The 17,034-nt window shown below is 42.4% G+C and overlaps 1 protein-coding gene across 1 annotated transcript in view; it reads right to left on the bottom strand.

Annotated features, from left to right (window-relative positions):
- The window catches only part of LOC124134946 (LHFPL tetraspan subfamily member 2 protein-like), a 36,347-nt gene extending 21,817 nt beyond the window's left edge, over positions 1–14,530 (bottom strand). The window contains exon 1 of the mRNA XM_046500065.2: positions 13,238–14,530. Coding sequence (XP_046356021.1) covers positions 13,238–13,604 — 367 coding nt within the window. The 5' untranslated portion in view covers positions 13,605–14,530. The remainder of the gene's footprint in view (positions 1–13,237) is intronic.
- Between the last annotated feature and the right edge of the window lie 2,504 nt (positions 14,531–17,034).

Below are 17,034 nucleotides of genomic sequence, written 5' to 3'. Positions count from 1 at the left end.
AATATGCATGCAGTACCCAAACCCATCTTGATAAGTATGTAAAATATACCAGCTGAGAACTGACTGTAAATCCTACTTCAAAGGGGAAATTATACTCCGTAAGGACATGTTTCCTTTGACGTATGAAAGCAGTACGTCTTTGTGTAAGGGCTTAGGAAAACGACTACAGCAAGGTGATCGCTGAAGGCCGTGTAGGAAAGCTTATACAAATGGAGGCTAAGAAGCGTTGTCTTTTTTCTTATCTTTAATCTGCAGCTCATTGAAATATCATAGGAAATCGACCTCGTCATTACCTCCAGAGTCAAAATGTCAAAGTTGGATGTAGAAAGAAGCGTGTTATTGATGAGACCCGGTAAGAGGTACAGTGGACGTTGATTAATCAGCTGAAGAAATGTACAAGATAAATTTACAAGTGAAATGTGCGCGTGAAATGTACAAGTGAAATATACCAGAAAAATGTTAGAAAGAAAAGTGCGTTAAAGAAGAAGTATCACGTTGCCAATGCAATTCCCCCTTCTTGACTCGCTCCCAACATGTGACATTTTGATTTTATTTCTGTCAATCCTAACATTTTCATAATATATCTTGTCAACGTATTTCTGACCGCAAATCTTTCTTTGCCTCTTCTAGCTCATTTAATGTAGCAGTTGAACACAAAAATGTAGATTCGTTACCAACTACGGCCCATGAAACGTTACTAATGAGTAGAACCTCCTGCTTGAAGCTGTCAAGGGGAGATAATACTTTTTACTTTGCGTGCATACCGATAAAAAAATCTTTCGGAGCGAAAAGAATTAAATTGAGACTATTTTTCTCCTTTCGAAGACTCGATGTTTACGCCATTAGAACGGTATCAATTACAAGGTGAGGCGAAAAGAATTTCCCCTTAGAGCAGAAAACATTCCGATTCGTGTTTACGTTCGTGTTATATATAGAAATATAGTAAAAACAGAAAACTTGAAGATGATCCGAAATAAATCTCCATTTTGGCTGTTTTCTTTCAACAAAAGGTTCCTCGCAGAAACTTGCACAATTACACCCAATTGTCTAATTGCCCACACTTCTCACGCACAAAGTCCCATTCATCGCCTTTGAACAACGTTAGCTAACATGATCTCAGTCTATTAAAACAAATCAAACGATTCTCGTTCGACGCTTGTCGATGCGAGTTCCATTAGAATTTTCAGATGTCGCTGCATTGTTCTCATAGAGCCGTGATCACGAAGTATTGTTCATCTTTGTCCCGGCTGTCGATATCACGCAGGAATCTATTGCCCCCCTCACGTGTCCCCCGCGTTCTTCTGTTCTGTCACGTACGTCATTAGCCCACATTGCGACATCCTCAGTGCTTGACACGGGGCAGTGGCAAGGTTACCACGATGCTCGAATCTTAAGCAACTACAGCAAATATTAAAACAATGTACATACCAACCGATAATAAATATACAGATCACAGACAAGTGCTACCTATTCCTTGCACGTCAGTTAAAGTATTTATTCAAACCGGTTTGTTCTAAAGCGGTTGGTCTTGGCAACAACAGCCAATATTCAAAAGCGTAAATAGGCAATACCAACCGATAATAAACATACAGATCACACACCAGTGATACCTATTCCTTGCATGTCAGTTAAAGCATTTATTCAAACTGGTTTGTTCTAAAGCGGTTTGTCTTGGTGGTCTAAAGCAACAACAGCCAATATTAAAAAGCGTAAATAGGCTATACCAACCGATAACAAGTATTTGTCACAGAGTGACGAAATATCCCCCGCCTGTACACCATAGTACCAAATATGAAGACAATCCAGCGATTAGTTCTTGAGATATTGTGGCAACACCGTTTTCCAACTCCAAAAACAGATTTGCCTGCTGTGACCTTGAAAATGGGGTCAAGGTCACCAAATCTGACAGGTGTATGCGGTGTCTGTATATACACTATAGTTCCAAATATGAAGACAATCCAGCGATTAGTTCTTGAGATATCGCGGCAACACCGTTTTCTAACTCCAAAAGCAGATTTGCCTGCTGTGACCTTGAAAATGGGGTCAAGGTCACCAAAACCGACTGGTGTCTGCGGTTTCTGTATATACACCATAGTTCCAAATATGAAGACAATCCAGTGTTTAGTTCTTGAGATATCGCGGCAACACCGTTTTCCAACTCTAAAAGCAGATTTGTCTGCTGTGACCTTGAAAATGGGATCAAGGTCACCAAAACCGACTGGTGTCTGCGGAGTCTGTATATACACCATAGTTCCAAATATGAAGACAATCCAGTGTTTAGTTCTTGAGATATCGCGGCAACACCGTTTTCCAACTCCAAAAGCAGATATGCCTGCTGTGACCTTGAAAATGGGGTCAAGGTCACCAAAACCGACTGGTGTCTGCGGAGTCTGTATATACACCATAGTTCCAAATGTGAAGACAATCCAGTGTTTAGTTCTTGAGATATCGCGGCAACAAACAGGTGGGACGTACGGACGGACGTACGGACGGACGGACGTACGGACGGACGTACGGACGGTCGTGAATACTATATCCCCCGCTTCGCGCTTTCGCGCGGCGGGGGATAATAAACATACAGATCACACACCAGTGATACCTATTCCTGGCACGTAAGTTAAAAGGGCAATATGAGTGGGTCTGTTCCCCGAAACGTTATTGATACAAACTGGTTTCTTGTCAAACGTTTTGTCGTTGTAATCTTAATCTAACAGCCAATATTCAAAAGTGTAAATAGGCAATGCAAATTGATAACACACATACTGCCCGCACACCAGCAATACCTATTCCCAACACATTAGCCAAAGGGACACACCAGGTTGACGATGTATTGTACTAAATTATTGACACAAACGGATCTATTTGGCGTAGCATTATTGTAACAGCAAATAGTCAAAAGTGTGAATAGGTAATACCAACCGATAATACCTATTAAATCGCAAAATAAAAACCTTTGTCCGTGGTTTAGATAAAGGCAACTCCGAGCGGTTGCGATAGAATTATACCGATGTAGTTAACGTCAGTTATAAATTGACGTTCATCACCTTAAATCTACTTAAAAATGTGACATATCGGTTGAGGTTAATCCTGAAACCCACCTGGGCGGTCGGGTAGCCTAGTGGTTAAAGCGTTTGCTCGTCACGCTGAAGACCCGGGCTCGATTCCCCACATGGATACAATGTGTTGCGGTAGAATTATACCGATGTAGTTAACGTCAGTTATAAATTGACGTTCATCACCTTTAATCTACTTAAAAATGTGACATATCGGTTGAGGTTAATCCTGAAACCCACCTGGGCGGTCGGGTAGCCTAGTGGTTAAAGCGTTTGCTCGTCACGCTGAAGACCCGGGCTCGATTCCCCACATGGATACAATGTGTTGCGGTAGAATTATACCGATGTAGTTAACGTCAGTTATAAATTGACGTTCATCACCTTTAATCTACTTAAAAATGTGACATACCGGTTGAGGTTAATCCTGAAATACACCGGGGTGGTCGGGTAGCCTAGTAGTAAAATCGTTCGCTCGTCACGCCGAAGACCCGGGTTCGATTCCCGACATGGGTACAATGTGTGAAGCCCATTTCTGGTGTCCCCCGCCGTGATATTGCTGGAATATTGCTAAAAGCGGCGTAATACCATACTCACTCACTCACTGAAACCCACGGAGGTGATTGAGTATTAATTTACGCCACCTTTAGCAATATTCAGCCATAGTCGACATCAAGACGTGGTTCACATACTGCACCAATGTTTGGAGTCAAACAGGCATCCCCGGAGTGGCAAACAATTGCTGTAGCCACAAGCTTGGCTATGTCGCCGTCTTTAAATACAGGGACTGAGTTTAGTTTAAGCAAGAAGTGACGTAGGTTTCAGACGTTTATCTCGAGAAGCATGAAACCCACGAGACGTATGGTACTGACAAGGCGAGTCTTCACGCCTCAGTGGGTCTGGCACACAAGGGACGCAAATCTGCGAAACGAATTCCATTGCCTTTCACAACTTCGGCCACCAGTGTCTCTTTTAATCACAGAGTAGTACCACATATGTGAATGGGACTTTCTGTTTATGTGAATAGTGAGTTTGTGTATGGGTGAATATACTTTCTGTTTACGTAAATAGTTAATTTATGATGATGTGAATACTGAATTTCTGTTTCTGTGAACGGAGAATTTGTTGATGTGAATAGTGAATATCTATTGATGTGAATACTGAATTTCTGTTTATGTAAACAGTGAATTTCTGTTGATCCGAAAAGTGAATTTCTGTTGATGTGAGGAGTGAATTTCGTGAATATTGAGTTTCCGATACCTCTCTTCCCAAATACCGTATATGCCCAGTTGACTGTCCACGCATTGGAAATGTGTCAGAATCACTCGATGAACTCTACCCATTAGTGGAAACTCAAAAATTATCAGAACCTGTCAGAGTAACAGCTGAGAATTGCAAAACGCTTTTAACATAATGACACTTAAAGCATCCCTATTACAGAAACAAATGTCTGAAAACATGATCGGAATTCTCCAGTCTAAAGGATGCCACGCATCTCTACAACAGAGAGATGCAGAAGAACAGGAGGTTGTATATATTCCACTTACCTTTACCCAGAGTGTTTCCCGAAATACAAAAACAGCGCATATGGCTTCGCAAACGTACTATGACTTCTAATGACGGTTAACTGAAGTAAACACCCTTCATGTTTGTAGTTTATGAAGGGAAGCTAAAATGCTCTCAGTGTGTGTTTCCTGCGGGATAGGTTGAAATGGCTCGGGAAACATTGGTATGTGCTTTCCAAGAAGATGAATTGGCGGAGACCTGATGGAGTAGTAATACCGTATTCGTAGCTATTCAGAGTGAGTGAGTTGGGTCTGACAGTATTCCATTTATATCACGGCGTGTCAGCTTAATGTTGGAGGAAAGCCCGAAGTGATGCAGGTCTCAGACGTTTACCACTTCGGTGACACCCACGAGCACGGGTATGGTGCTGACAAACCTAGAAACATAATCTGGGCGAATCGGGATTCGAACCCACAATCATAGGTTTCTGGCGTGCACAGAGAATCGCGACAACTGGGCCACCCGTGCCAACTGTAGCTATTCAGAAGTGTTTTGGTAATGATGTGTTTTGGAAGTGACAGAGAAGTGTTCTTGCAGTGTTCAGGAACATTTGCAATATTCCAAACGTCTTCAGAAGTGTTCCAGAAGTTTTCAACACAATTCTGGTATTGTATTGAAATGTGTTCCAGTCACCTCGGTTTAAATGCAAATGATGTGCGAATTCTCTCCTGTAAACATGTTATATTGTAGTTACAATATACGGTTGGAATCAACAGTACAAAATACCAGGTATTTAAACTATTTCAGTTATTGAATAGAATGAAATAGAATTACAGAAAACAAGACGGGAACTCGAGGAAGACATTTCGATATTCTGAGGACCACACTCTGAATATACATACAACTGTAAGCGTGACCTTGACCTTCATACATACGGGCGCTGCACTCGCGTTATCAGTGACATTGGTTCCAGTGTCGTGGTTTGCACGAAACACTTTTAAAACATGGAATACTTACAAGCTTGAATATTGCCTTCGGAATAGAAAATGCCATATTCTAGGATTATTTAATCGCGAAATCCCGTTGACGTCACGTTGAAAGACGAAATGCTTCCTATGTCCTATTGAACCCTTGACATTTTGAATATGGCTATAAAACAGGACGATCGCGATATGCCAAGCGCCTTCAGGCGAACGATACACTTCTCTTAGATTGGTACATCAAGATGCCAATCAATGGTTGATGATCGTGATTTTCATTGGATTTCCTATAAATCAATACACGATAAGATTAATATTCCAGCAACGCTATTACATAAACAATACCTGACGAAAGATAAGACAAAAGCCAACGGGAAAACGTGCTGACGAGGGAAATCTCTGATAATAAATAGTTTACCATCGACCCAGATACATTGTATTAGCTTTTCCTCATTGTGAAGAGATACATTATCAATGACCCGATTAACACAGGGGGGATTGTTGGCGATGATGGTTTCAACTCCATAAACTCCACAAGTGTCATTATACACGAGCGTGAGCGATAAGAACTACATTAATCCAATCACATCCATTTCCACGGCCCAGCAACGCTCGCAAGTACAATCCCACACTATCAAACTGGTCCAACGCCAATACGGCCGATCTACATAAATCAATACAGATCTATTGTAGTCAAGCCGTAATCTGGTGCTAGCGCATGGGTATACTAGTGCTGAAACCAGTCACTGTGGGGCTTTTCGGGGAAGGGAGGCTATAAGTTGTTGGATTAGGCGATTATCATTTCACGTGTTAAATTGACCGTTAATGTACGTGATCCGGCGCCGTTGCTCATTGCAGTTTAACACTGCATTGTCATAAGAACTGTATGTCAAGCAGCTATTTGGTGTGGACATCACTGTTTTTGCCGACATGTCTCTTTAAAGTAAAAAAAATGTCCAAATTTGTCCAACCACTGGTTTGCATGCGTCGAATATTTGCAGGCCGATATTTACTTTGGGGTAAAGTCAAAACCCATACTTGCCGTAAAAGGCGACAGTGCTTATCGCAAGAGGCGACTAACGGGATCGGGTTGTCAGGCTCGCAGACTTGGTAGATGCATGGCATCGATTCCCTATTGCGTGGATCGATGCTTATGATATCAATCACTGGATTGTCTGGTCCAGAATCGATGATTTACAGACCGCCGTCAAACAGCTGGAATATTTGCTGAGTGCGGCGTTAAACAACAAACACACAAACAAACAAACCATCGAGTCAAACATACACGTTCTTATCTTCTACAAGTCAGTGATCCAAAAAACATATAAAATGTTTATAGTTTTCCGAAAAGGAAAGTTGGGCACCTTTTTTCGTGAGGTGAGATTTAAAAATCCTTGAGCTGTCTGACAGGCATCAAACACTTACAATATACACGTTTGTTTATTTCAAATTAAGGGGACCCACACATGCTGTGATCAGCTGGCAAAGGTTTGTTTGGAAATGTTTTTTATCCATATCTACAGGTATATGGCAGTGTTGCACGTGCTAAATTTCAGACCACGTGATTGATTAGGAATTTTATGTTTTTTACAAGCACGGTTTCACACATATAACAAACCTTTTGAGAAGTGTCAAGATATTTTTAATATAAATGCGGAATTTTGATGTGCAAAAAACACTTGACAGGCAAAACGCACGAGAAATGAAAGAAAATGTTTATATCTTGTCCACAAACACAGCGGGATTGGTTACACAGACTCCTCACGCCATCAAAACCCTGCACGGAGCTCATACGAGGAAACCAGCAGCAGAGCGAAGTCAGCGGGGACCGTCTCAAGGATGGTCTCATACCTGTTATCAATTTCTTATCAAACATTCGACAGGGCTGCAACTCTGTGACGGAAACGGCAGGCGTAAATATACAAGCTCATGGAATAAACATATTCGTTGTTATCAAGATACACGCATACCCAACCTTGGACCGATGATGGCTGTTAAATTTGCTTACGTTTCTATATTTCGCTAACACAAACACGGGGGGACGTATCAAACCCGGATCAACGGATGTTGAGACGGGTAAACGTTGGAAGGGAGGGGGAGCTGTATAAACACAGGCTGTTGGGTTAATAAGCACCCCCGACATTTTGTATAAACGATATCTGACAGATGAAGCAAGTATGGAATCATAAAGATCAACAAGGAACGGATGATTGTCAGATTGAGAATGTAACCAGTCGAACGTGGTCGACCTTGATGCCGACGTCACAAGTGACCTTGATCTACAAACATCTTCGCGGACGTGAAAGGATGTCTTACAATTTTAACAACATTCCAACAATATAACACGGTTTGCCAAGAACTGGTTCCAACCGTTGTACCATTTTTTGGCAATCCAAATAACGAAATCGAAATGCCAAGAGAAATCTTGTTCTTGAAAGCTTCTGTTCGTCTATGCTGCTTAAGCGCTATCTTCGGGGCTTGTTTTCAACTATGGATCTATCTAAATGTTTAGCCCCATCAGAGATAAGGCAGTGTCTCTTTAGGAGTGTATCGCCTTAATCGCCTCAAACTTTACTATGTCACATGGTTCTTGCTTTATTTCACGCTTTAGGAATCATAATGCAATAATGCATGAACACAATTTCCATAATCATAAGAAATCTTAGCTAAAAGCAGAAACCATCATACACAATCCATTCCGACTATATCACAAGCACGTGTATATGAATCACTATCATACAGAGATTATACCACAACACGTCACAAACACATGCACAGGCAAGTCAAACGCGACAAAGCTTTAAACAATGAGGGGTTTGATTCCCTAATAAGAAGATTGGTAGCCAGGTGGTAGGCGCGTTCGGTCATCACTCTCTGGTTTAGTACTGCTATTTAAACCGCATCGTTTGTGGTAGCCACGTCGTAGTCCTGAGTAGATATGCGGTGCTTTTGTGTAGGCGTTGCGTAAAATCTTTTGCCTTTTAGTGTATACATTTCAACTATTGGTACTCTGTATTTCCGAACACGAATACATGTGATCTTGGGGTGCTGGGGGTAGTCTAGCAGTTAACGCGTTCGCTCGTCACGCCGAAGACCCGGGTTCGATTCCCCACATTGGTACAATATGTGAAGCCCTTTTCTGGTGCTCCCTGCCGTGATATTGTTTGAATATTGTTAAAAAGCGGCGTAAATCCATACTCACTCATTCACATATAAGCGTAGTCGTACAGTATAATGAGGTCACATGTTACTTCAAGTCTGCCAGCCTTTTAGTACGACTCGATGACTTCCTTTAATCCTCATACCTACGGCACCGCATCCCAGTAGCCCACCACGCTGCATGATGACTGACGTCCCAGCATCCCGCTCCACCTACGGCTCCCCCTATCAGCCAGACTATAAAGCTGTCGCACTATCCTAATAATACAAGCATTAAGTGGATACGAAAGCGATCCGATTTCCTCTGAATGTCTGAGAGATACAGTGTATCAGGATGAGACGCTGGATGTTAACATTCCCCACGTACATCTGTAGCACTGGTCCTAACGTTAAGATAAGGGTGCAATTTGCTGTATGAAGCGCACCTACAATGTCTTATCGCGCTATTCTCCGTGTTAAAGGTGCTGCGTGTGAAATGGAGGCGAGATGAGTTGGGGTTTAAAATCGCGTTCAAGATTATTGCACTTTTAATGCGGCGTGCGTGCGTATGCTTGTGCTTGTGCGTGTGCGTGTGCGTGTGCGTGTGCGTGTGACTGTTTATGCTAATACCGATGTTTTTTTTATGCTAGCCTATTGATACCATGCCGCAGTTCAACATTGATATCCCACTCAGACACATACTGACTCCCAGCCGACCAGTCATGTTATTCCCTAATGACGTGTGCCAGGCAGGTTAACAACAAGTGCCATCTTTTAACGTTTTTTGGTATGACGGAGGATTGAACCACCAACCTGCTCTCAAGGCAAACGCCCAATCGTCTTAGCCAGGGAGACTAGTAATATAATAGAAAAACATATGATATAGGATAATCTGCCATATTTCTCAACCGTCTTCTGGTCATTTGCAGGTCTGAATTCCAGCTACTAAACCAAACTCATATTTACATGTCATTTTTGTTGTTTTAAGAGTATGTTAGGGTGCCACGTATCACCCTGTTTGAATGCTGGGATTTGTACCAATATTATAGGATCAAGACAGCGGGAGTATAAGAACCAGTCCTATGTATTTAAAATATAGGAATCGAACCCAAGTCTTTGGTCTTTAAACCAGCGAACACGCACCCACTGTACTACTTCACTTATAAAGTCAAACTGCGTTAGTACGGAAACAGTTAATCCGACAACTCCGCCTATCGGCTGATTAATGTTTGGAAGGTATACATGTACACATATAATCGTTAATCCGGACACTAGTTCAGCGGATGTTTTCAACGGGAACCGTACCGTCCGGATTAACGAGTTAGATGGTGTTCATTTCCGGGTCCATATAATCCTCCCTTGCTATATTCCATATTGAAGCGATGGTTTGCGGGAGACGCGTTGTTGTATTGCTTTACACGATACAGTCATATATAACAAAAAAACATCTTTACATCTCCCACGAGGAGGAAAGCACTCTGTATTACCATTGCTCCACTAACAAGGTAATTACGGTATGTTTGTTTATTTACAATACCACATAAACACGCCACGAATTGGCCCACCTAATCACCCATACAATGTACCCTCTGTTCGTTCAGATGCATTCCAGCCTCATGTCTCCAAACGATTATGGACAAAACGCAGTCGTAACATTCCTCAAGGATGAATAGGCCAAAGAAGCTCCTTCCCCAACGATAAACAATAAGGAGGGTTAATTGCTAGCGTCCTGTTCAAATTGATAGTTTGATTGATTACATGACAGAACGGCAGTGAAAACCAATTCTGCGGCCAATAAAGACCAATTCTCCTGCCATTGCAGCATGTTGAGTGGAGTGTGAGCTCAAGAGGAGGTTGTGAAGCTCCACATGGGGTAAGGAGGGTTATGCCAAGCAATACGGGCCACGCATTACTGTCTTAAACCTCTAATTGACATAAGAGACTTGATAATACGCGTACATATCATGCGGTCTTGTTGGGCGACTTTGGTCCCCTCCAGCAACGAGCGTGTTGCCTTACAGCTATCGCGATTCCTATACATTGCCCAGAGAGGATTGATGAACTTTACATCGCTATTGGGGGAGGCTTTTGAATTAACTGGCAGTCGCTAAGATGTATAGCTTTGGATTGTATAGTTGCTTGAATGTCAGAATTAATTTGGGGATCCGTGCGCACTGGGTCAATGCTAGCATATGTAGTTAAACTGATTGCGTTGCATGTGACGTGCGGTTTAATCCGAAGCACCGTTTAAAGGCATAATTCAGGGGGTATATCCAGATTTACTTGGTTAGCCAATATAGGCGACACAGGCCTAACCCCGGAGAATTCAATTTCATTGACAAACCCCTTTAACTGACGATCGGAACGGAATTTTCGCACGTGTCATTTTAGACCTAATAAGCTATGTATAGATTCCATGTATAGTGTGTGTGGCTGCTTATACGTGTCCGGACTAATGCCGATGTTTATAGTTCTCGCTCACTGAGATACCATGTCGCAGGTAAACATGACTACCCCACTCAGACACGGGGGCGGTCTGCTTGTGGTAGGAGAGGTGACTAAAATGACCGGGTGATGGCTCGTGACTTGGTTGACTGCATGTCATCGTAACCTAACCGCGTGGAACGTGGCTCTTAATATCGATCATTGGTTTGTCTGATCTAGACTCCAGTGTTGCACGACTGACTAAGATGAATGACGTTAGGGCTTAATAAATAGTATTTCGTCCTGTGTAAAAGCCAACCTGTCATATCGGAAATATGGATCCCGAGCACAAGCGAACAACAGTGTAACCTCGCTTGTCCGGACGTCATTAATCCGGATCTCCGGACAATTCACGATCCGGATTAACGGGTTTAACCGTATGTTGACGTATCTCAAATTAACTTCGCCTGGGACATTTTGTGGCCTCTGATACGTCGCGACATACCTACTGAAGACGAAAGTACGTTATACTCAGTAGGTTGTATATCAGCCGAAAATACTTTATACTCAGTAGGTCGTATATCAGCCGAAAGTACTTTATACTCAGTAGGTCGTATATCAGCCGAAAATACTTTATACTCAGTAGGTCGTATATCAGCGGTTCGGGAAATAAATATAACCTGTGATGAACTATTATTCAGTGTCTAAACTCCACGTCACTTGAATGTTGAAGCGATGAACTACGAGAGACGACATGCAGTCTGTCTTACAGCCCTGAATCTCACTGTGATCCCTTCCGGCAAGCCCTTATATTACTGTAATGCTGGAGCCCTAAATGAAGCAAGTCTAGATTTTCCACAGATTGTGAAACTCACTGGGTATCCTTTTGAATTTAAATGTAGTTGCTTGTTTCTATCAACACTATAAGCGTTAATCTAAAAGTACCAAAGCAGAACCCGCATCACTTTAACTTAATTTAAGTTTAATTGACTTTAATTGACCGTGTAGACTTTATCTCTGCAAAAAGGATAATTCTGACGATTTACAGCAAGACTGAAACAGAAACTTGATTTGATCAAGTTCATGCCCTAAACCCAGCCACAGAGTGAAAGAATATCGTAAAAAACACAAACTGTTGCACCGTGTTGCTTGTGAGGGGGAAGTTCATGACATGGTTACAAAAAAAACCAAATAATATAAGTGAGACAGATTTAAGACATAAACCTCCGGCATGTCTACAAACCGTCACAGTGGCTAGACGTTGTTGGAGTATGGTAGCACAACATATGTCATAATGAGGCTTGTGCGGGATTAGGATTTCTCTGCTGTCTTGGAACGGCCCCAGCAGTATGTACGTGTACTGACGGTCTAGTGAACACTGACGTTAATGATTAATTGACGTGGGACAGAGGGATGTCTACATGAGAGATGACATTTTGGCAGAAACATCTGGCGGTGAGGACTATCAGTCGCTCCATTGTCTTACTATGAAACCTCGTTAATCCGGACAATGCTAATCTGAAACTTTGTTCTTGTTATTAATATTATTATTATCATCATCATTATTATTATCATTATTATTGCAGTACAGGTCTGTATATAGTTAAAGGAGCATCACCTAATACGTATGATTTGTTAATCCGGACACTTGCCAAACCGGACAGCTGTAGATGTTAGAGAATTATGAACAGGGTGTTTTTAAACTGAATTGTGTAATCCCGCAGTTGTTATGACCGTTAAACGATTGGTGAAAACGGTTCGCAGAACAATTAAGCATACAAATATAGGACGGTGTTTAACCGCTAAAACTTGTAATGTTTGTCAGTGTTCATTTTACAGGGAGACGATGGCTCAAAACCAGTCGTCCATTTCGGTGTAGATTTTGACGTTACATTTAGTCTCTTGTGAGAAATTGAGACAGTGTTTCTGTGTAAGGGTAAGCATGCATTCGCAGTTGATCGAGATGCTTACATTTATCCCAGCAGACGGGTAAAGTTCTCGTTTGAATAATCTGATTCCAATTTGCTAAGACTGTCAACGGTATGGGCCATTGCTTCCTTACTATGTTTATGCTGTAAACAGGTCAAGTATTTGAAAACAACACTCAAATCAAATTTGAACATTTCGCCGTGGTCTTACCTGCAACAGTCTGTAGATAGCCATTGATTAACGCCAAGCGTCTATGTTTACGTTTGTCCACACACAACACGAGGACTGTCAATAACGCTGACACACACATAAGAATACAGCCCCCTCCGTACAGGATACACGAGGCCTGCCACGCCCCAGCAGGAATCCTACCCAGGGTGGGGTTGCCTCCGTAGCTGATGCACCTAGGGGTGGGGATGAGGATCTCAAGATTCCTCACACAGTATCTGAACACCCCGAATGAATGGAGTCGGTCCGGGTGGGTGACCCACGCAGGGTAGAAAAAGGTCACTGTACATGTTGAGGCCACGAAAATGGACAGTAGTGACCACAGGATGGACACAGGTGTCAGGGCCATGGTTTGGGTTTGTGATGGAGGCTCATCAGCTTTGGCCTCTGTCTCTTTGGTCTCGGTTGCTTTGGCAACGCACGTGCCAGTGCTGGGGTGTCGTCTGCCCCATGTGCAACTGGCTTTCCACTTGTGGATTTGGTCAGTGATGACATCATCGAACCTCGTCCTCCACGAGGATAATTTCTTTCCGAAATAGGAGGAAGCAGAGAATTTTTTCAGCGCCAGTTTTAGAGATTGTCGACCAACACTTGGAAAACTTAAGAAAATTAATCACACAGGGTTTCAAACTGTTGAACACTTTCTCGTCGGTAGTAACCCCATAGCCTTTTTCATCAATGACACATCCTATTCATGCTTCAGTTCCGTGTGACTCTCCAGTCCTCAAATTTCGGACACTCTCTCAATCCTTTTCATTGATTTAATGGTATAATTATATCGTCCACTGTTGCCGCTATCCAACAGGCGTCCCTTGAGATTATCCTCTCATTGAGCAGGCTCTGTCTACCAGTCGCGATGTAATGATCAACGTTACCCCTCTCCTTCCGACTGTGAGCGACAACCTATAGAATCCACCGGCCAGCTGATTGATGTTCCTTCGACGTGTACAGGAATTCCCCTATACCACAATCCCACAGGCGAACACCAGTTGGCAGTAACCATGTGACCTGGCGCGTGCTGATAAAGTCACGTGATCTCGGACCCGCCTACCAATCACCAGCGTGGTCAGTTCGACAGGAGCGGTATAGATCTTACTACAACTGCAACCGCTTACTACAAACCCATTCACTCCAACTTACTCCAAGCCGCGCCGAGTGACGCTCGTATAACTCTGGCTGTAGCAGAGTGAGCAAACTCCTCACAGCGTTCAGAGGATCCCAACAGATCGGCCGCGTAGAGCCGTGACTCTTTCCCTGTACTCCGATACGTTAACAATCTACTTCAGTTTTATCGCACGTGCAAGGTACAGGTAATAGTTAACAAACACGTCTTGCATAACTCGCGGTAAGCGAGACCTGTCATTTCAATAACTAGGAATCTGGATTCGCGATAAGATGGCCTATCTTAATTGTTCTCCAGATCAACTGTGTCATAAACGCATTAACACCAAGTTGCTCTGTTTTCATTTAGGTCTTAACTCCTCACACCGCCATTGTGGATCTGGCCCCTAATGCCCTGTAAGGAGCAACACGTGCGTGTCATCGCTATACCTACTGTTTGATCGTGTAATTGTGTGGCATCGTTGCGCGATTGGCAAGATTAGCGCTGTGTTACAAAGTCGTTACGTGATTTTATGATGGCTTGTAAAATGAATCAACACAACAGGCCATTGTCTTAGCTTACATCCATCCCTCAAAGATTTAGCAACACGATCTTTTTATTTGAAGAACTTATAACCTTATCAGCTCAATAAAGAAACCACTATTAATTAGCATCACCAGTGCCAAATATGCGATTACGCGAATCTCATTGCTTAGTTGAGCCAAAATATGCAACTCCAAAATACTATTATTTTATTTCAAAACAGTTTAACATAGTTTTCCACCCAGATGATGTTGTGTGAATAAACTGCACTGTAGTAACGTTTTTTAATCATTCGATGCCTAAAAAACCCAGCCAAGTTTGGATCGTTAAATATGGCCAAGCTGACAAGCTAGATAAAGAACGTGCGCGCTACCGCCGAGCACGCACAGCCATGAACGTCGATTAAGGAACCAGTTGCATCTCATGCTATGAGACAGGACTAATCTTGCTCCAGTTGAAACACGGTTGATATAAAACTTGCAGGAATCGTTGGCGAACGTCTCACATGGTGAGAAATACACTCCATGTCTGGGAGAATGAATGAGTTGGCATTTGCAAATATAACTTCATACTTCGGAGGGTGTTAGGAGCCTGATTGTGAATTGTTAGCCTGTTCAACCAAACTGACATGACTCAAATCACACACAGCTGCTCGGAATACATACTCATAGCGAAACGTGACTCTTCACCAACGAACATTGAATCACCGATATAAAAAATGGCGAGCGCTGTACAAAAATGCGCCTGATAAACCGCACAGAAAAATCCGTAATCCGTTTTATATTTTGAAATACGATCCGCCTTTCAATTTGACGAGAGAATTCGCAATCCGTTTTAAATTTTGAAAAGGTTCTACCGTTCAATTTAAGGAGAAAATCAAGACCCGTTTTATATTTTATAATGTTTTACCTTTCAGTTTAACGCGAAAATCCGGATCCGCTTTATATTTCAAAAGGTTCCACCTTTCAGTTTAACTAGAAAATCTGGACCCGTTAACATTGTGAAAAGGTTCAACAATTCAGTTTAACGCGAAAAGCCTCTTATGTGACAAAGGGGAGAGCAATGTATAGGTGCAGAGTATTGGACAAAGTTCAGGGTTGTGGCAGATCCGCCCCACAAACCAGGGCGCATACACAATTATCACCTGTCGGCAATGGTAATTAGCGATGCATTTCTGTGTGTCAGAAAGGAATGCTGGGACTTCAGGTTGGGAGGGTCCGTTATATTGTATGTCACTACTGTGTGTAGATGATAATATCTCTGTTTTAAGATCTAAGAACCTTTTTCAGATCTTAGGTCTTAACCACCCATCCACCCCCCTTCCCCTAGTGGAGATTCCGGGTCAGAAAATCTACGCTGGTTAAGCGCCGACTAAACGGGTAAGGTAACTGTGACTTTGTTGACTGCGTGTCTTCGTAAGCCCGACGACAATCTCATTAAAATCAGATCTTAGCTCTCGCTACCGCTCAACAAAGATCTGAAGACATCTCATTACGGGTCATGTCAGACCGACCTTGCGCGAACTTTGACCGACCAATGGAATGACCAATCAGAAGGCAGCTTTCTCGTGCTTTACGGCACTAATTTCAAATTGGCGACTACGCTTCGAAACATATTTTGACAAATTCTCGATTACAAATTTGAAACCTGAACAAAAGAACATTCTGGAACGGCTAATAGATGGGATAGATTGTATGGATTCAGTCGTTAAACCCGTAACTATCGTTGGGAATAAAGTTTTCGAGGTTGCATGATTATAAATCACATTCCGACTGTCACTTTCCTAATCTGGTAAGCGACGCTCTGATTGGTCGGATGAAAGGTCGTTCTGACGTGAACCGTAATGGGATGTGTTCAGATCTTTGTTTAGCGGTAGCGAGAACTAACACGTCGTCATATAGCTGAGTGCAATTAAACGGACGTTCATGATGTTGATGTTGGATGGGTGTTTCGTTTCGATCCATCATTCAGTATTCACGAATTCAAGACGCATTTCGCGCTTTTTAAGTACACAACTGAAGTGTTCAATTCTCATACTACTTCGAATCTTCAAGTTGTATTATTCATCGGTCAAACCTATTTTTCATAAAAATATGATAGCATAAAATGTTTACACTGTTTTACAATGCGTTCA

The sequence above is a fragment of the Haliotis rufescens genome, unplaced genomic scaffold, assembly GCF_023055435.1.
Source record: "Haliotis rufescens isolate VD_foot unplaced genomic scaffold, xgHalRufe1.0.p SCAF_15, whole genome shotgun sequence".
Taxonomy (NCBI): Eukaryota; Metazoa; Mollusca; class Gastropoda; order Lepetellida; family Haliotidae; genus Haliotis; species Haliotis rufescens.
This window is presented reverse-complemented; position numbering and strand designations above follow the sequence as displayed.